At 47.8% G+C, this 24251-nt stretch overlaps 1 protein-coding gene across 5 annotated transcripts in view; it reads left to right on the top strand.

Moving 5' to 3' along the window:
• Nucleotides 1–24251, top strand: part of NTRK3 (neurotrophic receptor tyrosine kinase 3) — a 341248-nt gene that overhangs the window by 198373 nt on the left and 118624 nt on the right. For all 5 annotated transcript variants that reach the window (XM_072950746.1, XM_072950748.1, XM_072950747.1 and 2 more), the window contains exon 13: nt 2862–3050. In XM_072950746.1, the coding sequence (XP_072806847.1) occupies nt 2862–3050 (189 nt within the window). The remainder of the gene's footprint in view (nt 1–2861; nt 3051–24251) is intronic.

The raw sequence follows: 24251 nt of genomic DNA, 5'->3' as shown, positions 1-24251 counted from the left end.
AGTAGGTTGTCAGGGAGACTTATGCTGCCATCTGATTGCTGTTCCTTTTGAAATATGGCCTGTCCCTCCCTCTTGGAAGTGCTTAGCGTCTTCTCTTTATCCTCATGGTTCTGGCATTTTATAATTTTGTGCCTTGATGTGTGAGTGTGTGTATGTGTGTGTGTGTGTGTGTGCATGTGCACACAGGTGTGCATGCTCATGTAATCTTTCCTGCGTGTATTAATTGTTCTGGGAACTGGGTAGATAATATTTGGGGGAAATTTTTCCATATTTTTTTTTATTCTCACTCTTATCTTTTCTATTCTTTTCCTCTTCCTCTTTGCCTCCCTGCCTCTCTTTGTCTTCTGTTAATCAGACATTGGATCTCTGGATCAAGCCTTTAATTTTTGTTTCCTTCCCATTTACCACGTTTTCCCCTTTTGTTTGGCTTTCTGGAACATTTCCTTGGCTTATCTTCCACTCTTCTTTGACATTAAAATTTTGATGATCATAATTCTCAAGGATTCTTTCTCACCTTCCAATTGTTCACATTTCACGTACCATCTTGTTTTCTGGGTGCAGCGTCTTCCTTTATCTTTCTGGGCATATTTTTTAAAAGAAGCCTTCTGCTCCCTGCGTCACCTCTGGTTCCTGCAGGTCCCTGACTGTCTGTGTGTCTTGGGCTCCCTCTTCCACGCTGAAGCTTTGCTGAGGTGTCTGGTGACCCTGGATGGCTTCTTTATATTTAGGAGTTGAGCTCTGGAAAGCTGGAGAGATCCTGCTTTGTGCGCATGGGTGGGGCTTGTCCACATCCTGCTTCACCGAGGCATCTCTCTTTGGGAGACCCTCACGCATCACCCTCCAGAAGTCTTTTTTGAGGCATTCAGTTTCTCCAGAGACGCACTCTGTAATTCCCTGTGGGGTGGGAGTGTTTGAGGTGAGACTAGGGGTGAGGTGGCTGGTAGGCAGGGTTGCTCCTGGTTTCTGTTGTTCTGGGAGCAAGAAAGGGCTCAGCCTCATGCTTCACCCCGGTCCTCCCTTGAATCTTTCAGGTTCAGTTTCTCTGGGAATAAACCACTAGACTCCGGTGGGATGAAGGTGAGGTGATGGCCGGGTGCCTTGTTTCAGCTCCGAGCCTCACCCCAGCCTTCCTGGGGCTGATGTCCCTGCAAGGACTGGGCCTCTCCGGCTGGACAGACTTTCTGTCACGTCTCCCCGCCGCACATCTGGTGGTTGTTTCTTCAATATCTTCCTCTTCTCTCTAAGCGAGCGTTCCTCCTTGGGTTTTTCATCTTCCAAAACATTACTGAAATGTCTCATTTCCTCTTGTCTCCTCTCCTCCTCTTTCTCTTTGTGCACAAACGTTTCTCTAATTCCTTTGTGTGTGAGTAGCACTTGGGGAGAGGAGGGTAAAGGCTAGTGCTCAGTTTTCTGTGTTTAACTTGAAATCTCTGTTGGGGTGTTTCAAAAAAAAAAAAGTTTGCAAGGTGTTTTCAGCAACTGGCCTCTTTTTTGCCAGGCACGTGATGATTGTGAGTGTCTGGGCAACCACGTCCTGCTCTGTTTCCCCGTGGTCTCCGAGCACAGTTAGACATTTGTCGTGGAATAGAATATGCTTGTCTGGGCTGGCGGAGTGGCATTCAGGGTCCTCAGTTTGTGTTTGCCCGTCTTCCATTTAGTTCTGCCTCATTGGCGCTTCACCTTGCTGTTTGATGGGAAACATTCTCCCCATAAACTGCAGTAAGAAGTAATGGATTTCTGCAGTGGAAATATTGTTCAAGCCGCAAAACCAAATCACAGCAGGCACTTTGTCTTGGGACCGTGTGTCTTGCAAAGCAGCCATTTAAAACGCCACTTGGAGGAAGCCACAAACAGTCACAGCTAATTCACTTTACAGGAGTTTTATTTGTACATGTGGGAGAATCGCGCCACCAAGCAGAATCATTGCTCTACCAAGACAGCGGCATGAATTGTCTTTGTCAACTTGTGTTTGCAAATAACCTTCTTTACTGGGTTTCTTCCTTGGGTTGGAAAATGGTGACACTGGGGCTGGTGAAGACACAAATGATGTTCTTTGAGGCCGTAGGGGCAAGTATATTGGAGCTTTCAAGGATGGGACAGGTGGCCCATCTGTCTGTGGCTGACAGTGGTGCAGGCTGAATTACTGTCAGCCGTGAGAGCGGGCTCCGGTTAGATCCAAGGCCACGCTGGGCTTGTCTCTCTGTGGGCCAGGGAGCGTGGACAGCAGAGTCCAGGGAAAGCTGCTTCATCCTCCTGTAGGAATCTGATGGCCCCTCTGGAAAGGCTGTCCACCCTCCAAGGCCCTAATGAGAGGTTCCAGATCTTAGCTGGACATGGGACTCCCAAGGAAGGTCTTTAAATCTTAACGCCCAAGTTGCACCCCCAGACCAACTGTATCGGACTCTTTGGGGGTGGGACCCCACATCTGTAGGTTTGAAAGCTCCCGAGGAGACGAGGGACAGGGTGCATCTTGCTGCTAGATCTTTTTTTTTTTTTTTAAATCCTTTTGTTGTTATGTAAGCAAAGAAACGTATTTATACTTTTGATTATTTTGAACTAGTTTGGATTTTGGGGAAAGTGGAAATAATTCATGTCATCGTCATTTCAATTTACTCTTATTTTGCAGCTGTTTCTGTGATGTGATGGGGTAGATTTCTCTCTCTCTCTCATGAAAGAGAATTAAGTGGTAGTTCTTAATTCAGAATCCAGAGTGTTTGAAAGGGAATGGGGAATACTTTTCCAGTGGATTTTGCTCCTATGGAAAAATCTGGTGGCAAAAATAGTGAAAGGGTCTGTGGTCAGGACTGGGCGCTGGCCGATGTGACTTCACCAGGGTCCTGTGTCTCTCTTGGCGTGCGCAGGTCCCGTGGCTGTCATCAGCGGGGAGGAGGACTCAGCCAGCCCTCTGCACCACATCAACCATGGCATCACCACGCCCTCGTCGCTGGACGCCGGGCCGGACACGGTGGTCATCGGCATGACCCGCATCCCGGTCATTGAGAACCCTCAGTACTTCCGTCAGGGACACAACTGCCACAAGCCAGACACGTGTGAGTACTGCAGTAGAATGTTGTCCCTTCTGGGGAGGGAGGGTGACGTGACGATAGACCACACGTAGCTGGGGCTCTGGAACCTTCTGCAGTGACCTACCACCTGCTAACCTCCCACTCTCTCAGAGACCCTCCCTCTTTGTCTCAAAACTTGAAGGATAGCTTGGGCAAGGAGATGCTACTGGGACAGGGTCCCCTGGGCAGAGGGGCTCAGGGCAGGGAGCAGCCCGGAGGCAGGAGGCCCCGCCCCACCTGGAGAGGTGCTCCCAGTAAGGCAGGGGGCACAGACATGGCTGGTTTCATTTGTGGACCTGCCTGTGTATTCAGGAAATATAACCTGACTCTGTCCAACCCCTCGGGCCGTCAGACCCTCCACCCGCACATCCACGAGGGGGAACGGGGATGAAGGACGATGAGTGCCTTTTGAATGGAAACATCTCTCTAGCTGCCCCTCCAGTGCCCCGAGCTGTATGTCCTGAGAACTGGATCATGACCCCAGGACTAGGACCCTCCCCTCCCCACTGCAGATGTCTCACTCTGATCTGAGGGCTCCGGACACCTGTTTCCTACTGTCTCTTACCTCCTGTAGGTTCATCCCCTCTCTTGGTATTTCTGCTGAGCTCTGCTAGGGCCTCTCCCAGCTCCTGGCGCCTCCATGGCCTGGCCTTCCATCCAGCAGGGGTTCCCCTGGCTGTGTCCCCAGGTTCAGTCTAGGCCCAGCAACCCCAGGGAACACCCCTCCCCTCCCACTGCTCCTGCCCCCAAGAAATGCTCAGCTATACCAGGAGAGGGAACAGAGACCCCCGAAGACTGCCTTAGAGCTGGTAGGGACAGAAGGCATGGGCTAGGCTAAGGCCTCATCTTACAGACAAGTTACTCGAGGTTCTGAGTCCCCCCTCCCTGTCCCCAGGCTTCTGCCAGTCTGCTCTCTTCATCTCTGGTCTGCTGGTCCCAGGTCAGCCTAGGGAGAAATTCCTCTGGCCTTGCTCTGCCCCCAGTGGCGCTCTCTATACTTGGAACACACTCTGTAACTTGGAGAACTCTCGCTGCTCCCACCGGTCCGTCTTATAGCAGAGTGGGCATTTGGCTACCCCATCCACCTTGGCTTCTGTTTTTCTGGCTTTGATTTTTAGTGAGAGGATTGCCATAGTGGGAGGGACTGGGCTGGAATCAGGATAAGGCCCTCCGTTGTCCTTGCCATGAGTGCCTTCCAGAATCCGTCTCGGTGTTTATCAGACTCCCCTATCAAGTGTCAGTTTAGAGAAAAGGAACTTGGGTTCTGGACCAGGGCTGGGCAAGGGAAGAAAGATAGCTGTGTTTCAGATAAACAGTGGAGAAGACAGTGCAAAGAATGGTTCTCCTCTGGCTGAAGCTCTTGCCTCTGATCATGTTCATCCTGGACTGACCTGGGTGTGGCTGGGAGGAAAGCCCTTCTGTGATGGTAGCATGGGCCCAAGCCCCATCTAGTGTCGGTGTTGCTGAGTTTTCTAAAGTGATGTTGGTGTTTAAAGAGAGACTTGGCATTGCTGTGCTGAATATACAATTGATTTCCATTATTCAAAGTAATGTTCTATAAAGTCACCATGAACACTGAATTAGTGAATGCTGGACCATTGTTCCTAGGGGAAATCCAGGGTTAGGTTCCTGTGAGCCTTTGGTCACAAACTTATTATCAGCTGATCAAGGCATAACCTGTCTTATGCGTGCTTCTGTTTAAAGATAGCTTAGTACATGCTGTTGGTTCATTCACCTTGAACTCACAGTGGCCCCGACAGCGCTGTGACCCATGCCTGAACACAGCATATCCAGCATGCCTCTTTTCTCCATAAGACCCGTCATGGTCATCTTGCTCATAAGAACACTAGACAGCACTTCAGCGCTCTGTTGGGGGCTGCCTTAAACAGGGAGCTCACCCACAGAAAGCACAACATGCAAAAAAGGGGCCTTAAATAGACCATGAAAAGGATGCTTGTCTATGATACAAGAACCAAAACAAGAAGACAAGGCGTGGCCTTTGACCCTCAGCTGGGAACGTGCATGTGGAGTGACTCAGATTTGTCACCCCTCCTGGAGTGTTTGTGAATGGCCGTGAAAGCACTGTGAGTATTGGCTGTGGGTTGGTTGCACCGAAGTTGTGGCGAGTAGGCGAATTCATAAATATGGAATCCAGCCTGCAAGGCGAGGGCTTCCACAAAGATGACCAAAGCCGGAACCACTAGGTCTGTGACTGTGTCCCTTTAGCTGGGACCGGTGGCTCCTTCAGGAGTAAACAAGTGGCTTCTTGGCCAATTGGCCATGGAGCTTGTCTTCTCTGGAAGAAGAGCTGCCAGGACCGGTTTCCCAGCTGTGGTGGGGAGCTCAGAGTCTGCGTGCGTAACGCAGTATTAATAGTGCATCGGCGTGATATAGATTTCTGTCACCTTCTATACTAACAAACATTGCCTAGCGCAGGGTAATGATGGGTGCTTATTCCCAGCCACTTAGCTCAGCGTAACGGACTTGCAGATGAAATATGGAGAATGGGCTTCTTTGTCTGGGAGGCTGGGCACCCCCCCCCCATCCCAGAACCCGGAGCAGAGGCTGCTGCTAGTGAAGAATAAGCCCTTCTAGGTTTTTCTCCAGCAGAAGCCCTGATGGCCTTGCCTGATGGAAGGAAGGGGGTCTAGTTACAGGGCTGGGCTAGGAGCTCCTCCTTCAGGAATGGAGCTGGAAGGAGGAGGCTGGCGTACCAGGGACGGCTGTTTGCTCCCTATGGTTGGTTAAGGAGGCAGACTTGGCTAAATGTGACACAGAGAGGATGGGACCGATGTGGGGGTGGGGAGGTGCTGCTCCGCAGCGTCTCCTCCTTTACTCTGCTGGTTGCGTATCGACAGCCCCCAGTGAGGGAGTGATAGGTGGAACCTTGGTGAAGGCAACCGTGAGACTTTTCCTTAGCCTTTTTTAACCAGTTGGGTATCTCCAGGCCCTGTTCGTCAGGCACTCTTTCTTAGCACATTTTAACTGAACATAAATTAGGATTGTTCCCCTCGGATTTTTCTTCAATCTTATTTTCAGATCCAATTAGGATAAGTATCAGGCCCCTGAGAATGCTGTGATGCTAGGTTTGGTGAGTCCAAGGAGGAAAGGCGTGCTCAGACACATTACCAGTTTTCTTTCTGTCTAGAAAGAGCTAGATGATTCCAGAAGGGGTTATCTCAGGAGCCAAGGCAGTAAGTCCTGGGCCCACATGCCTGAGCTTGTCCTCAGGGTTTCAGTCCCTGGAGATTAACCCCTGTTGGGTGCTGACTCTCAAATCCCTTTGATCTAAGCATAATCTAAGCATGGCATTTTGCCATTTTTTCCCCTTATCCCAGGAAGTAAAAAAATCAAATGATGCCATGTCTCCCAAACTGCCTTAAAACGCTCAACATCCTTGAGCATGTACTTTGGAGCTGTAACCAAGCAGTCCAGACAGACAGACTCCCGTCCACCGTGAGCTAAGACAGCCTGCCTTCCGACTGAGCACCATGACCTCATCTGTTCTGCGCTTCACTGCCGTAATCACATACTCAACGTTAGTAGCTGCATGCCGTCATGCTAATTAAGTAATTAGGTGTAATTACGCTCACTGTAAATACACGGTAATTGGCTTTAAAAAAAAGTACTTAAGGGATAAGCATGTGCTACATGGCGGAGGAGGAGGTGGAGAATGACAAGTCCCCCCGGCCAGCCTGGAGGAATGTCATGGTGGAGCACGAGCCCCAGGGAAGGTGCAGCCATCAGCTGAGAGTGAGATGTGGAGTGGGTCCTTCATTTCCTGTGCAGAGCCTGGAAGCAGAAAGACCACTTGTCTTCTTGGCAGGCCTGGCCTCAGTCTTGTCTTCAGGAGTGGGAGGATTAACTCCCCTCCAGAGATCCTCTCTAGCTCAAGATTTCCCAGAGCCATCTTTACTCTTCTTGTTTTCCTTCAATTTGATTCAGTCTTCCAGTCCGTATGGGAGTTTTTTAAGGGTGATCATCCTGAACCAGCTGAGAAATCCACAGAGGGGTCAGATAAAAGTTGGGCATTATTGCTAGACTTAAGAAAATTGCTTAAAGTCAAAATGGGCTTCCTGATCCCAAGCCTTGAATTTGGGATACACAGAGCAGATGCTGTCTATATAGTTGCATGGACGGTAGAGTCTGCCTCATGTTTTGCAAGTCAGGAAGCTTAGGGGTGCCCTGGAAAACCACACCGGCAAGGAGAGTCTCCCTTTTCTGCCCCGCCCTACCCAGAAGAGAAACATGATGGGAGGTGATAGGTGGGCAAACCTCCCCCATCAGGTGAATCACTTACCTCTGATGGGGAGGGGCCAAGAGCACAGGTTGAGGGATGGGCTGGAGGTTCCTTCCTGCATCTCCAAGGAGACAGAAATTCCTACTTTATGGGTAGAAGCTAAAAGGCAGGGAAAGGGAAAAGAGACACCTGCCCCCCATCCTTAGAGGCAGCAGGGGCTCTGTCACTAGTGGTCCCCATTAATATTCTCTTTCCAGAAGCCCTTTTCCAGGAGAAAATGGTCATCATCTCCATTTCCTATGAATGAGCATGAGTCATACTCTTGATGGGAGTTGTGCCAAAGAGCCAGGAGTTCTCCGTCCTGTTGTGCTATCTTCTTAATGGTTGATAATTAAAAACCTAAGCTCTACCCATCTCTTAGCCAAGAAGCTCTGAGTCCAATGGCCCTTCCGTCTTCTCCTTTAATTCAGGATTTCCCAAATTGTGCTCTGAGGGATGTTAAACATTTTTCAGAAACAGTGTTCGCTGGTCAAATAAGTGGGAAAACCTGGATTGCATTTTTTTTTTTTACTGTGGGATTCTGATAACTTTTAATGGTAAAGAGCATTGCAACTTCGTAGGAGAATCCCTGAGTCTGCAGCATTTTCTAAATTTATTGGGTCATCAAACCTGATCTTTGAGGTGTCCCTGTTGGCATCTCTGTGGTCACAGATCTTCAGTGGCTCACACTCCCCGCTGCTCTGGGTTTGGGGTCCTGTTTTTGCCTACCCAGCAGTTGTGGTAGCTCATCTGACAGAGACCCCAGATGGGCCTGAACCTGTTTGGCATGTGCACCATCACATTTCTTCCCAGGCATCTGGGACGGATGGGAAGTGGCTGAGTTCCATGGGAAAGCCCAGAGCTGGGTTGGTGGCATTCTTCAGGATTTCTGGCAGAGCACCAAGTGCCCTCACTCAAATGGATCAGGGGTCTTTCTCAGCTTAGAAGCCTTTTGCAGGTGTCTCAAACACTTCCTAAACCGCCAGATCTGGTGATGCTGGTCATGGCCAAATTTTCCCTGCACTCCTCGATTCCAGGCAGATCTGCCATTTAGGATGGGAATCTCAGGGCGCTGTCTCTAAGGAGAAATGCACGATCCAAGAAGCAAGCTGCTGCCTCCGAGCCACTGTTTCCGAACCACTGTGTGGAAGTTCAGAGCACCTCTCCATTGCAAGAAAGGGATCTAACGCTCTTAGCACATAGTGGGCCAGGGCGGGGTCTAGCCAGCTGAGAGAGTGACCTGAACCTTTGGTGGCAGGGGATCCTTTTTCTTTGGAAAAGAAAGTGAGATGAGTGTGGGTGGTCCCAGACCCTGGTCCCAGCTTATCGACTCAGTGACTGTGTGACTGAGGGCAAGGCATTCACCTCTCTAAACTTAAGATAGGAAAAATGTGGCCATCTCAGCTGGCATTTTTTAAAAATTAATTTAATTTTATTTTTTTTAATGGAGGTACTAGGAGTTGAACCCAGGAGCTCATGCATGCTAAGCATGCACTCTACCACTGAGCTCTACCCTCCCCACTGGGCCATTTCAATGGGACCAAGTAGCCTTAGCTGGTATTTTTTGAGATGATGTGGCATGTACATGATCATCCTGGCCTTTAACAACAGTAGTTTTACAACGATCGTTAACAATTCCTGCCTCAAATATACTGTTGGGGGAAACCAGCTTGATGGTGTCAGAAAGAAAGGTTTCAAAGCTTGAAGTTATTTCTGAAAAGATAAGTATCTTTCCTTCCAATGATTTCTTTCTCCCAACTCTTAAGAAATAGCATTTTATCACCCAGATCCACAGCCACAGTGATGCTATTAGGAGTCAGGACTGTAATATGCTGGTTGTCAGGAAATGATGGATGAAGATGAGCAGAGGGCTCAGGCCAATTTCCTTTTGGGTTAATGAGACCAAAATGCTGTGGGCTCCATGAGACAGTGGAGAGATTCATGGTGGGATTCTTTCGTGTTGTTTCATATTCTTTGTTTGACCTCCCCTCTTGGAAGCAAACATTACTTTGTTGAAATTGCCGGGCCCCTGCTTCCCTGTCTGTCTGCCCAAGAGCCTCACGCTGTTACTTGTATGTCTGTGCCCATATGGTTCCTTCAGTAGTTGGGGCTTCAATGCCCATCCGCACAAGAACCTTCCTTTTCCCTTGTTCTTATGCATAAGTACACAGCCCCTTCATTCTTTCTTAGCAGATGTATACATGGGGCCTCCAGACACAGGTGTATGTGTGTGGGGGTCTTGTTCATATTTATGCACATAGCCCATGTTTTGGACACTGGTTGTATCAGTTCAGATCTTTCGGCTGAATGTACTAGACCATCCTGACCCACTGGGCTTTAACAAGGAGAAAATTGATCATTGCGTAACTCAAGCAAATAAGTAGGGAAGCTTCCTGGTGAGGTACATTAGGGTTCTAGTTCTGCCTTTCCGTGATTCTCTTGTCTCTGCCTTTCTGTGTTTTGCTTTACCACCAGGCTGGCTCCCCTCATGATTACAGAATGGTTGCAGCAGCTCCAGGCATCACAACTAAACACAAGGACGGAGTAGGGGTGTGGAGAATTGTTTCTTTTTGTGGGTTGACTGAAATTGAGAAAACCTTCTCCCAAGTCTCCCAGCAGACTTTCCCTCCTGTCTCATTAACCAGAAACATGTCATCTGTGTATTCCTAAACCAATCACCCGTAAAGAAAATGGGGCTACCACAAACACCTAGGGTCCTCCAGATTCTGCCCTGGGCTTGGGGATGCAACTCACCTTCCCCGGAGGCATAAGGCTACCTGGAGGGGAGTGACCGCCTCCTCAGAATTGGGGTCTATTAGCAAGGAGGAAAGGGGAAATGGCTGTGAGAAGTGATGCTGCCTGCCACCCCACCTCTTCTCCGAGGGTCAACCTATGCTCACCTAGTCATTCAGCCTCCTGCTGTCCTCGGAGCGAGCAGAGGCTTCTTGGGGTACAAGTGGCCGGAGGAAGAGGAGAACATTGATCTCATGCAAATGTGAGTTCTCCTGTCTCCCCCTAGGGAAAGCAGGCTGGTAATTTGTGGTTGCTGTCACTGCTGTTCTGGTCTGGGGAACTGTTCTGCTAATTTTCAAGGCTATACTTACATGCCCGAGCAAAGACACATTTCTTCACGTGGTTTTAGCTGGATCCGATTATCTTGGTTGAGCAAGCTGTGTGCATTCCTGGGAGCTGCTGTGTGATCTTTTGGCAGCATCATTTCTGGAGAGTCGGTGGGAGCAGGGGCTGGTGAAGAGAGAGAAAGAAAGAAGTGAAGAGAAGAGAAATACCGTTTGCTCAGTACCTCTCAGTACCTCCCAAGGGCCAGGCTCTGAACCTTAAGCACCTGAAAATAATAACATCTTACACTGCATAGTGCTTACTGTGGAGCACTGGAAAGAGTTTAAATAGAATAAATTCTTTAATCCTTACAAAGCCAGAGCAGGTAGGTACTATTATAGCCACCCGCCCCACCCCCCCTTCATAGATGGGGAAGCCAAGGCCTGGGGGAGGTTAAGACATTTCCTGTAGCCTCAGAGCTTGGCAAATGACAAAACTGTGGTGTGACGGAGCACGCCACCCTCTCCTCCCCTCATCAGGTCCTTCTCTCTGCATTAAATCCGACTGTAATGTAAGTGTTACGATCCTCACTTCACAGAATAGGAAACTCAGACTCAAGGAAGCTAAGGAACTTGCCCAGGGTCACTCACTGGTCAGTGAGGGACCCAGGATTCAAACAAAACTCGGGGGTTAGGAACCTGCCTCTTGCCTGGGCCTGGACTGCCTCCCCTCACTGTGAGCTGACCACCGCTTCACCTGCACCCCAGCCTTTTGGGAGACTGAGGATGGTCTTGGAGATTTTCAGGCAGACGCTAGCTTGGGTGACCCACAGTGCCCACCACGGAGTCCGCACAAGGCGTGCCCTTTCTGACGCGAACATGGCTTCTGTGTAGGCTGCCCGCTGCTCACTTCCACCCAGGCAGGTCATCTAGCGCTTTGGAGGCCTGGAAGGCAGGGTCCAAACTCGATGGGCAGTGGAGGGGATGCAAGAGCTACACTGGAGGAGGGGAGCGGAAGTCCTTGGGGTCAAGTTGGCCTCTTTCTCGGCCAAGCCTCCTTTTTTCCTGTCCCTGGTAGCTGTGTAGCTTAATTTGCCACCCAGATTGTGGCCAGCCGGGCCTCTCACCAGGCACTGTGTGAGCTTCCGTCCCCAGACCCGGAGTTGCTGGTGACACAGCAACTCTTCGCACTGGAGTCTGCTGAGTCGGGCGGCCCTCATGCCATTGGTGAAGAAGAAGTGTAAGGATTAAACTCCTAATGGCTCACTGGTTGGTTGAATTATGCTCAGCGTAATTCTGAAAATAGAGTTTGAATATGTGCTTGGGGATTTGTAGGGATTTGTTGCTTAGGAGTGTTAACTCAATGGTAGCTGGTTGGACAAAGTCATCAACACCGGTAGCCTGGGGGTGGGGCCGTGCTGTTCAGAGCCCTCGGGGCCAGGACAGCTTGCCAGAGTGTGTGTGGGCAGGTGGGGAAAGGTCCCCTTCCCTTCACACACACCCCTTGGCAGGTGATCGGAGAAGGTCATCTGGTTGACCCAACCACTGCACCCATCTCAACGTCCCCAAGATGGGAAGGGGACACACAGAGATTCTAGCTTCTCCATTTTACTGCCTCTGAAGCTGAGGAGCGCAGAAGTTGCCCTCCGTATAATTCCAGGTTTTTGCATTTCCTGGAGCTGCCACTCAGGGGAAGAACCAAAGGGAAGACTCAGAGGCTCACTGAGCAGGCTCTTGGCATCTTCCAGCATCATTTGGTCTGCGTGGCATCCTTGAATCCCAGGCCTGAAGGGGGAGGTATATGAAGGGCTCCTGGTCTGGACCTGGGCTTCTAATACCCGAGCTTTTTTAGGGTGAATGCTGAGTTCATTTGGAGACATGACAAAAACTAGTTAAGGTCCCTCCGAGAGGAAGCATCCAGAGACCTCCCAACATGCCTAAAATCACCTGCCTTAGGTATTTCTTTCTCTCTAGCCTATCAGGGACCTAAAATGCCTTCCATTTTTGATGCAGGTGGGTCAGAAAAGGAATATCATAAATGAGCCTCCATGAGGCAAAACGGGAAGGTGCCATGAGATTCTATTTCTGAGGGGAAATTGGACAGCGGTCTTTTTTTCCAGACCTTTGATTCCACTGCTTCATTTTAACCTCTGTCTGAAAGTCTGCGTTTCCCTATACTCTGCCCTGGGGTAATTTATACCCAGCCAGTCGTGGGACGAATACCATGTCCTCAGGGAAGGGAGGAAGTAAAAACAAAACCTGGAAGAAAAGAAGAAAAAAAATGATGCGCTGCTCTAATAAAGAAATTACCGATGTTCTACATTATGAACTGTATTAATTTTTAATGGCTGAGAAAGGACTTGATTTATAATGCATCCTTCTCGCTGCAGCGCCTGTCCCCAGCTAATAAATAAATGACAGGTCTCTTGTATTAAAAGTATCCGTCATTTCACATTGTTGGAATGTAAATGGTGAGAGGCATTGAATGGAAGGCCCCGGGGAGCAGGCACGCCCTGCTGGGCGCAGTGGGAGAAGGGGCTGGCCGCAGAGGTTGGCCTACTTCTGCAACTGGAGCTAAGCTTTTTCCTTTCTCTTGGTGTCAGCAGAGTGACCCCAGTAGCTCCAACTCTTGTGGTCCGGGAGAAGGTTCATAAGAAGCGGTGATGGAATGCTCAAGGAATACTTAGTGATGCAAATTTAAATTCCTGATCCTTGAGCAAAATTCTCTGTGGCTTCTCCCCAACACGTCCTGACCAGGCACCGTGGGAGTCACGTGTTCATTCGTCGGTCCGTTGCTGATGGTGATGTAGGACTCACAGCTCTGGCTCCCCTCTCTTTGCCTTTTAAGAAAAATGGAATAAAGCTGAATACTTGCTCTTGTTCCGAAGGTGTATATGCTCACTGTAAATATTTGGGGGAAGAATCTGGAAAAGTACAAAGAAGAAAATATAAGTTACCCCCAATCCTGGCCGCAGTGATGAATGCTATCACATTTTGATGCACTGCCTTCCAGTCTCCCCCCCCCTTTTTTTTACACTTACAACAAATCACACAGGCAGACATGCATATGCCAGTGTATACACGTGCATCGTGCAAAAACGAGATCATATTTTGAATATAGTTTTATAATATGAATTTGTTATTTAACAATATGTCACAGAACTTTATTTCATATTCTTCGAAATTATGCAGTTATTTTTAGTGGCTACACACGCGTGGCCGGGGCCCTCCTCGCCTCGGCGCCCTTGTAGAGCTGGCGATTAGTCAGTCAACAAGCGCTGCTTTGTTCCCTATCACGCTGCCAACTCCAGAGTAAACACCGCGGGGGAGAAAAATGAGGACAGAAGATGGTTTTTGCACAGAGCTCATAGTTACATAGCAACTACTATGCTACGAGGAGGCTGAGAGAAGGGCAGAGGGCATCGTTCCCGCGTGAGGGAGTCACCCTCCAGTGGGGGAGAAAGGCCTTAGACAGTCTGTATGATCCAGATGTTCAGGTCTGCATCCAAGATGCATGTCACAGAAACCCTGTGAGGAAAGAGGCAGGTGTTCTCAGAGAGCACCAGCTTGTTTGAATTAGGGGAGCAGAGGGTTGGGTGAAAGTTCCACGGAGGAGGGAAGGTCTGAGTTTTCTAGAAAGCTGGGGGAGGGTTTGGATGGGCAGAGATGGAGAGCCAGGACCCTCTAGGTCACAGCAGTGGTAGCCGGAAGCAGACAGGGGGCTTTGGAGGGGCAGGGATGGAGGTCAAGGGTGACTGGAGGAAGGCCCCGGGGTAGAGGGGCCCATCCTGTTGAGGTATTGCATAGTAGAGGTTACTGAAAAGACAATTATGCATTTATTCATAGAATTTGCACTCAAATAGTTCCAGTCTTTGTTTACCACTTTTGTCATCATTACCAGTTCAGAAGCGGGTAGTGACTTAGGAAGTAAAGAAACCATTGGTATCAGGATCAAGAAGATCAAAGTAGGTGAATCTCTCTGCATTTAGGGACAATTTCAAGCAGTCGTAGAAAGACCCCCGTCCCAGAAAGGAGAGAGATGAAACAGTCCCGGCCTCTCCCTTTCAGCACAAAGAATGTTATTTAGAAAGTGAGAGAGATTTACCCATGGCTGCCAGCAGGTTCGACTCCTTCTGATTTATGTATATTGTCTTCCCAGGCTTATTGAAAGGGAAGTTTGCCTGGATTTTAAGACTGGCATTTCTGTCCTTCCACATATGAATTTATTTCTTGATTTGTTGTGTGCATTTCTAAACATAGATAGACTAATGCCTCTTGCTTTGGGGGGAAAAATAGGACAGCTTTGGAAGGTGGTAAGAAGAGGAGTCAGAGACTGTTTCTGGGGAGAGCCAGCTCCCGTGTCACAGGCGAGATATGCCAGGCAGCATCCCAGAAGCACCCGGGAGAGCCTGTATTTTTGCCATGTTGAAAAGTGTCAACCCGGGAGCAAGTCCTTGCTGGCCTCGGTTTTATAACCAGTCAATCGCATTTGCAATGTGATCCTCGCTTATATTTTTTGCCTTCAAATCTTGGACCCAAATTTATTCCAGGAATAGGACTTGGCTGAAAGCAAAATTCTTCCTTTCCTGCTCTTTAATTCTCTTTCATTTAACTTCCTTAAAGAACAGAGAATTTTTTTTTGTAATCTAAAAAAGGCCTAAGAGATCCATTAAGACCAATCTCTTCATTCTATAGATGAAGAAACAGGGCCAGAGACATAATCCTGTGACATAAAGTCACATAATTATTTGGAGGCAGGAGGGGGACTAGTTGCAATGGCTATTCTTTCGTACACTTTCTCACTTCTCTTGAACCTGTAAGTGGAAATGCAATCTTTTCATTTCCCCCCAAAGAAGTGGATTTTTTGTCTAGGCCATTTAATAAGGAATGTCTGACGAAAGTGAACTGTCCGACTCAGGCGCAGCAATTGCTACAGAAATTGGTTTTAGTGTCTTTGGGGAATTCTGCAGTTGAAGCCAGGAGTCATCCTTGTCAAGTACAGTTTGTTCCAACACTTCCACCTAGCTGAAGAACCTCAAATACCGCCGTTTCTCTTTGGAGTGAGTCTTTGTTATTTTCGTAAACTTTCAAGGAGCACTGTCACGCTGCCCCATTGGCTTCCTGATGAGATACAGTGTCACCGTCTTAATATTTTCTCTAACTTCCCAAAGTCAGATGCTGCTATGAATCCTTGTACATGATCAGAAAGATCATTTGCACGTGATAGATCTTTCTGAAGAGTGTCTGGGTTCCTAACGGCATTCAAAAGGAAGCCGACCTGCTACTGGGCATCTGATTCCCACGCAGCTTTCAAGTTACTTAATGCATCAGTTCACGAAGGGAATTCGTTTCTATTCCTCAACTTTTAAACAGCTTCACGTGATTTGCAGTTGACAACACAGAACATTAGGCTTCTTCTTTATCGTTTCTGTGGAGAGCCGGTTGGGTTAAGCATCGCCAAGCGTGCAGCTTTGCATCTTTGGGTATTCCATCAGCAAACACTGGCTGCTGGCCCACTGTGTGCTGAGCCTATGCTGGGCAATCACCATGCTTCGTTCCGTAGCTCCACTACCTGGTTAAACTCTGCCCCAAAGGAAGACGGTGTTGGCAATTTTTAAACATCCTGTCACTCCACAGTTGACAGTGGGATTTCACAAGACTGTCATTCCTATAAGATAATGGTTCTCAAGGGTGGTTCCCAGACCAGCGGCATCAGCATCACCTGGAAAGATGTTAGACAGGCAGATTCTTGAGATTTCCCCCCAGATCCACTGAATCAGAGACACTGGGGGCAGAGCTCAGTGATTTGGACTTTAATAAGCCCCCTCTGAGTGATTCTGATACCCACCAGATTATGAGAAGCACTACGGAAGACACTGATGGCTGCTTTTCCCCCCCTCATCTAAAATATCTGAAGAAGTTGAGATGGGTTTCAATATAATTGTTGGTAGTATTTTTAAAATTTTTCAGTAGACATTTATTGAGCATCTGCTAAGTTATAGATACTGTATTGAGAGCTAGGAATGCAAATGAGCAAGCAAATAGGTCATTTTGATGTGGTTGTTTTGCTATGAATATATAGAAGCACTTTCTGGGTGACAGTAATATAAGCAAGAGACCCTCGTCCCTTATCCTCACATCATCTGTGACTTCTGTGCTATCTCAGGCCCCCTCCAAAAGGGGGCTGTGTCAGAGCTTGGGGTCCGAGTGTGATGGAGTGTGAAATGGGGTAAGCAAGACGTGGGAAGGGGTAGGGAAAGGACGCTGGCTTTGCAAGGTGTTTGGGGATAATAAGAATGCAAGTGTGAAGGTCTGTATTTTAAATAGTGTTAAAATGCTTCCTTGATGTCAAAGCCACCATGTCGTAGCAGCATCGTCCCAGTCCACCCAGGCATCTCTTGTCATGTGGATTTGTGGATGACATAGAGATGGCAGGAGAGGAGCGGGACAGCTGGATGTAGAACTCCTCAAAGAACAGTAGGTGCTTCTCCTTCACGGTCCCCCAGGCCACCGCACATGGAGGCTTGGGTGGACACTGGAGCTTGGACTTGCTGCTGTGCCATCTGAGTCTGTATGGGAATAATGGGAGGACTTGCCCCATCGGGTCCTCTGTGTAGTAAATGATGGGACAGATGCATGGGGCTCGAAACAGCTGCCTGCATTTAGAAAGCTATCACTAAATTCTAGCTCTTAGGCTGTTAGTACCATTGTTACCGTCTGCCCCAGTTACACTAAAGAAGCAATTTGAAATGTCATGAGAACACTTCTGACCTACCAGATCATCCCGGGAGTATTTGGTCATGCAGATTTGGTTTGACATCATTTGCAAATCACACTTTCTCCTTGGTAAAGCAATGCATGGTGGGAAATATCTCCCCATGTCCAAGCCAGCATCACGTTCAACTCGCGAAGCTGAGTGACTGGCTTCTGCATCTGCAGCTAAGGCCTGTGTGTCTTCAGTCCTGCCTTCTCCTCAGAGTTCATCTCAAACCATGACCCTATCCCAGAACTTCACCTCCTTGCCAAGGTCGAGGAGGGCATTTTGCCAGGTGAGAATTTAATTATGATTTCCAAAGTTTTGGAAAATGTATGAATTCAGAGAATGCCCCTTAATGTCTTGAATTTGGATACATCTAACCCCTTCCTGCTCAATATGGAAATATATGCATTTTGTGAGTCCTCCAGAGAATTAAGGGTAGAGCCACATTGTAATGAGTTCCCAGCTAAACTTTCTCAAATTCCTCCTATTTTGATTTTTATTTAAAAACCCAGAGACTGAACTTTCTTGTTTATTTCAAGCCATTTGAAGCTAATTCTGGAGGGACAGGAATAGCCCTCAACAAACTATGGATCAGAAACGAACATCCTCTCTTGGGTAGTGTCAGGGCGGCAGTTGTGTGATGATGTGAACTCTAAATGAAACGTTGTCGAGCCAGATCCAGGTGACTACTGTTAACCCACTGGGTGGTATCAGGTGAGTGATTCAGACACACTGAGTTGGGTCTGTGAATGATCCAACTAGACCTGTTGGTTTGCCAGGTTATCTCTAGTGTGAAACATCCTTGATATTTTGTGTCTTTGGTGGGGGTGGGGTGAGTAAGTGGGTGTGTATAAACTCTAGCAGAGCCGGACATACATTTTGCCTTTTTTCGCTCTTACATTTACAACTTCTGTTATTGGAACTTAGTGGACAAAATTAGAATGTGTATCTTTTAAAATAAAATGTTCCTTATTCAACATGTTTATTAAATTGCTTTTAGGAGTAAAAGCTATTAGCGATGTATGAATATCTTCAACATATTATTCATCATTTACAACAAAAAAGGATAGCTTCATTCTTCTCAACCTTTCCTTTTGGAAAGAAAAATACTAAAAAGCTTGGAGAAAGAGCTACCAATTTACTTTACATAAAATTTTCTGCTTTCCCCAGGATATTCATGTCTTAAATCACTATCTGGGTGGTGGTTGGAGCCTTGAGAATGAAGCGATATGGAATGAGAAAGTATAGGCAGAGCAGGGAGCCTTGGACTGGGGCCATAGTTTAGGGAGAGAAGGGGACTGGTGAAGGAGATGGGGTGGGGCTGTTGGGAAGGGCTGCTGCATCCAAAGGTGGAAAGAGTTTGCAAAAGAAGGGTGGTGTCAGAGGCAGAAGGAGTAGACAGAGACCAGGGCACCAGATTTGGGGAAGAGCTGGGTCTTAGAAACCTGGAGCAGAGGGATGAGGTTGGTCCTTGTGTTGCAAGGATCAGGAGGGGATTGGAAGGGGGGAAGCAAACCAGAGAGCACTGACAGGATGGTGAGAAATGGACAAGATGTCCGCATAACCTTGCTTTCTAGATGTGAAGGCAATCTGGGGCCACCTCCCATGGCTGATCATTTGGAAGAGGATTTCCTCTTTCTATACCAGACATTTTGGCTTGGATAGTTTGGCGATTCTGAGGACAAAGGATTCCACAATATTATTGGGAGGGAAAAATCATCTATGGTGTGTTCTTTCTCGACTGGATCTGAGGAGGCTCTGGGAATAGGAACAGAGGTGCCTCATGTAACATTAGCAGTCACAGGTGCTAGTAAACCTGGACTTGAGTTCCAACCTCAGCTCCAGCGCTGACAAGCGGTGAAAGCTTTACTTATTTAGCTTCTTATCTGCAGAATAGCGCCTTGCAGGGGAGAGGTGCAAACCCGCAGCCCTGCAGCCCCAGGGCCCCATGCCTTTCACAGAAGTGTGTTATTTGGCTGTGGCAAAGCATACAGCTTTTTTTCTTTTCTTTTCTTTTCTTTTTTTTTTGCAGTGATTGCTAACAACTCAAACTTGGGAAAGTTCGTATAACAATTCTGTGTTTACAGTTTCTCTTGAAACATGGAAGGATCTGGCAACAGAGGCTTGCATTCCAGCAGGGCAACTATTAGCTGGAGCCTAGAGGCAGCAGCCTTTTCTAGACAGAGCATGCGTTCTCCCTTTTGCTGGCGTCCCCTTCACTCCCTGTTGGCTTGCACCTGACTCCTCCCACTCACTGACCTTGCTCCTCTGTCTTTTGGGACCATTTTAGTTTGTGATTCTTTTCCTTTTAATGTAAACCATTTATCGAGGTATAAATCAAGTGGACAGATTATAAACATACACCTCCATGAGCGGTGCTGACACCACATAACCAGCACCTCCAAAGTGCCTTCTAACACCCCTTCTAACCGGTACCCACGCCTCCCGAGGGTAACCAGTTGCCTGCCTTCTATCATACTCTCCATTCATTTCGCTGATTTTCAACTTTACATAAATGAAATCATGCAATATGTTTTCTTGGGTCTAGTTTCTTTAACTCTCACTTTATTTGCAGGGTTTAGCCACCTCGTAATGTGTAGTTGGAGTTAGTTTATACTCACCGCCCTGTTGTAGTCCATTGTGGGAAGATACCACAGTTCATTTATACACCCTACTATTGGTTGACATCTGAGTTCATTCTATTTTTTTTTTTTTTTGCTATCCAAAATAATGCTGGGTGTGGACATTAAAATGCTAAAGCATAATTTTGGTGAAAAATAATATGTGTACACACACACGTATATGTGTGTGGATATACACGCACACATCTTGGTTGGAGATGTTCTTATGATTGAAAATACTGGGTCTGTGGCCATGAGTATGTTCAGTTACGTACTTTTTTAAAGTAAGGAATAAAGGAAATGTTTGCAAAGAGCTTGGCACATAGTCACAGCTCCATAAATCCAATGTTTGCTGATACTACCATCATCACCGCCATCATCAATAGAATTATCCTCCTATTTTTAATGACACAGAGATTTAAACTCCTTGAATATGCCACTGAGGCTGAGGTCTCTCCCAGACGTCTTTAGCTATAAAAAGCCTGAAAAATTTATGGGCAGTGACAGCTCTCTCCCCGCTAGGCTAACCTCCCCCCCTGGACTAGAAGGCCCTGGGAGGCAGACAGAAAAGAACACCAGGAGTCTGTCTGTCTGCCCTTTTGCTGAACATGGACATCCCTCCACTTCAGTCCTACTTTGTTTCTTTTCTGGGCCCAAGAAGGGGGCTGGTCTGTGAAGTCTGGGATATCTGAGCTGCTGCTAATGGAAAGGGAATCTTCCAGAAGGGGCAGCCAAGGGAGATGGTTGGTGCCCGTGGAGGTGGGTCTTATTTATTCCATTTCCTGGTAGTGGTCAAGATAATATTTCAGTAATTGATATGACTTTATGAATAATGGAGCATGGATCAAGGGGCTTATAACATCTGTTTAATATGAAGAATTGCTGGAGGCAGAGCCCTGGTTACTCCTCATTGTCACTCTACTGCCACCAAGAACCTTGAGATCCAGGAGACTGGGGTGAGGACGGGAAAACAGACACTTGCTGCAGTCAGAGAATTTACAATGTGAAGCGCTTAAAGGTCGCCTAGTTCTGTGGATACCAAATACGTGTCTTCAGACATCTGCACGGGAATTACCCAGAAGCTTTCAGAAACCGTTGTGTCCTGGACCCCATCTGGAGATCTTGGTTGGTCGTCAGAGTGCAGGTTAGTCGGCTTCTCCCACGGTTCAGATACACCAACGAATTTGGCAACTACTGATTCCATCCAGTCTTGTTGCTTTACAGATGGGAAATGGAAGTTCTGAGTGGTTAAGGCACTTGTCTCAAGAGATTCTGTAACTTGGTGGATTGGTAGAATTAGAACCAGATGCCCAACGTTCCTTTTTCACTTAATTTTCCCTCCTAACATCCTAAAAATGGAAGTGCTCCCAGGAGCACCTCTCCTCCTCTGGCAGGTTCTGGAGGGTTATTCCCTCTTGGTTAAGGCATTCTGCCCTTTTTCTTCTCTTGGAGAAACCCAATCCAAGTTAATTTTAGCTTCTTTCTTTCAGGGACACCTCCCTTCTGAATAAGAACATCTTTTTTTTCAATGTAGAAAAATATTTTGGTTCCCTTGGATTTCTGCATCTCTAGAGAGATGTGGCCAAGTCATCATAGAAGATAATTCCTTGGTAAACCCTCTCCTCCCTTGAAACCGGAGAGCTACATTTGTGAAGGGACATTTGTCTGGCAACCAAGGACTCCTGGAAATGCAGGACCATAGGGCAGGAGGATCCTTAGGTGTCCCATTCATCCACACATTTAACAGATGGGGTCACCAAGGCATGGAGAAGTTGGGTGACTTGCCTGAGAAACACAGCTGGTTTGTGTGTGGAAGAGAAGAAGACTGGAACTCAAGTCCTCAGGTTCTGCTGCCCAATCCTTGTCCTGATTCAAATGAGCACATCTTTAAAGGCAGAATTTCACACGTCTGGAAACAGGCTGAAGTTAGGAAATCCAGACCTTCTCTTGTCTCTTAACAAAGAAAATCTTAGGGTTGAAGGAGATTCAAGAGATCTTTCTAAGCCTGGGTGTCCTTCATGTCCCTTGCAGGTGGTCATCCATCTCAATTCCTTCTTCTAGGACCCAAATCTTCTCCTTCCAGGGTGGTCCAGCCCATGTGCAGGCAGTTCTAAGTATGAGAAAGGCCTCCCTGCCTGGCCTAGGAATCAGCCTCCTGGGGACCCACTCCCTGGGCCTCATTCTTCTGCCTGGATTCCTTCGGCCAGCAATGCCATGTTGAGAGTAAGCCCTGGCTTTGACCTTGGGTTTTAGTTATATTCTGCAAACTACTGGTTGTGTGTCTTAAATAATCCGCTTCTGCTTTTCGAGGCTTGTCTGTAAAATGGGGATAATGAACCCCCGCGCCGGAGAGTGATGACGAGTACCACCACAGCTCACATCCCGCACATCCTGTAAGGCACGTCCTAGCGCAAGGTGGGCCCTGGGCTCCCCACGGCTCCTCCCGGTGTTGGAGGCCTGGGGCCAGGTGTCCCTCTTTTCCTACCGAAACTTCTCTCATCCTTCCATTGCTCCTCATGTGGCTCTGGTTGCAGTGCCCCCCCGTGCCTCTTGGCAGCCTTCACAGGTGTTTCTCAGCTGAACAGACTCACGAGATCAGCCTTGGTGACTCTCTCATGCATGAGGAAGGGAGTGTGAAAAACACCCGTGGCATCTCTTCATTGTCTCTAAGGTGATGCTACATCCTGGAATCCACAGTTTGGAGACTGTCTGCATTGGGCTGTGCATGTGTGAGTCTGTATGCACGCGTGTGTGTGTGTGCACGCACACGTCCAAAAATCATGCTAAGTGTATCTGTGTGTTTCTCTCCGTGTGTGGGCGTGTGTCTGTGTTCATGTGCTACCTCCCCATACCTCTCTAATGGGAAAAGCTCGGATGTCCTGGCCCATTTTTCACATCCAAGTGATGCTTACTGTTGCTTCAAGTTCTGGAATCTGGCCATGCCACGGGGCCGGGCTTCTCGGTTCATTCCTTTTTTTCACCTGAAGCCCATCTATGTTGTGTGCATGTGGAGGGCTGCTGCCCCCAGTTAGAGCTGCTTCTCTGCTGAGGCCGCCGCTGGCCACCAGCGGGCCCTTTCCACGGGACCTGTGGATGTGCATGACGATCGCTGTCACTCCTCTGTCCACGGGCCCCTGGCCGGGCGCAGCATCACATCAGGCACCCCACAAGCAAAGCCACCTCGATCATGAATCTGAAAAGCACTCGGCGCTGAAGGCCACCTGAGCTGTGCAAGGTATTAATAGCTGCAGAGGTCCCGTCCTTGGGTAATTTAAATCCCTTTCCTGAGTTATACTCTTAGGGAGGGAGTGGGAGGGAAGGAGAAAAAAGCCTAGAATAATTATAAAGAGGTGTGGAAAAACATTTTTTTTGGATGATTGAAATATTCTCGTTCAATCACCCACCCTATGGCCTGCTGGATTTGGTAATAAGCATTTTTATTTTTGTATTTAAAGTCAAGGGTTATTTTGACAGCTCCAGTTACTGCAAATTAAGTATGTTCTGAAAATCACCGGTCCTATAAGAAGCTCTTGAAGGAAGGGTTCCTTTGTGAATAAGATTGGGAAATGCTGTACGTCCGTCTGCCTCCCAGGCAATCTCAGTGCCCATCAGCATCTTCAGGGATGAGGGGTCCTTCCTAGAGGCCCCTGTTATGCTCTGGTCGACCTTGGACTTACCATATGTATTTGGATAAAGATCCCTACAAATGTATCACTTTATCTCTGATAGGTTATTAATCATACTCAAGGGTGAAAATCTGTTGTGGGAAGATGGGGGCATGATGGAGATTGAGGTGTAGACTGTGCAGTTGTGGTGAGAGAAGTCAGGGTCCTATTATGCTGTACATCAGAAATGGACACGTTATAACTGAACTTAATTAAAAAAATACTCTAAGAAAGAGAGTCCTAGGCTCATGTCAGTAAGAGGGAGAGATTCCCCACTAGCATCTTCTTCTAGTGCTCTGTCTGCATGTTAGGCTGTAGAATAACAGACGTCAGGTATACCAGGTTTTGGAAAATACTTGGGGCCCCTTCAGAGTTGCAATATTAACTAGAATTCAGGTGACCTATTCTATTCATGAAGTCTAAAGGTTTTACAGATAAAGAGGGGTTTCCCACATGTTGCAGTGGGAGAGCCCATACAGAGGGTAAAATCAGGTGATTTTATGGAAGAATCCATGAAGACCAGTGTGACTTTAGGGCAGGCCCATTGCTAGACCCATTGATGGACACTGGTGGCTGCTGGGAGTGACTGACAAGGGAAACGTGTCCCCACAAGACTTTTGTCTTAAGATAAGCATCCGAGGTGGTGACCTTGTTACTTCATGGGCCTGTCTGGCATCATCAGTTATCTTGAGTGGCCTAGAAGTCAAGTATGTAAGGTGCCTGGTTCCTCCTCAGGGAAACATGGCGGCCTCTACTTAGGCCTCCCTGGTGGTACCAGTGTGTGTCCAGAGAGCATCAATCAGGG

Source organism: Vicugna pacos, chromosome 27, assembly GCF_048564905.1.
Source record: "Vicugna pacos chromosome 27, VicPac4, whole genome shotgun sequence".
Classification (NCBI taxonomy): Eukaryota; Metazoa; Chordata; class Mammalia; order Artiodactyla; family Camelidae; genus Vicugna; species Vicugna pacos.
The sequence above is the reverse complement of the archived record's forward strand: the minus strand, read 5'-3'. Positions and strand labels throughout refer to the sequence as shown.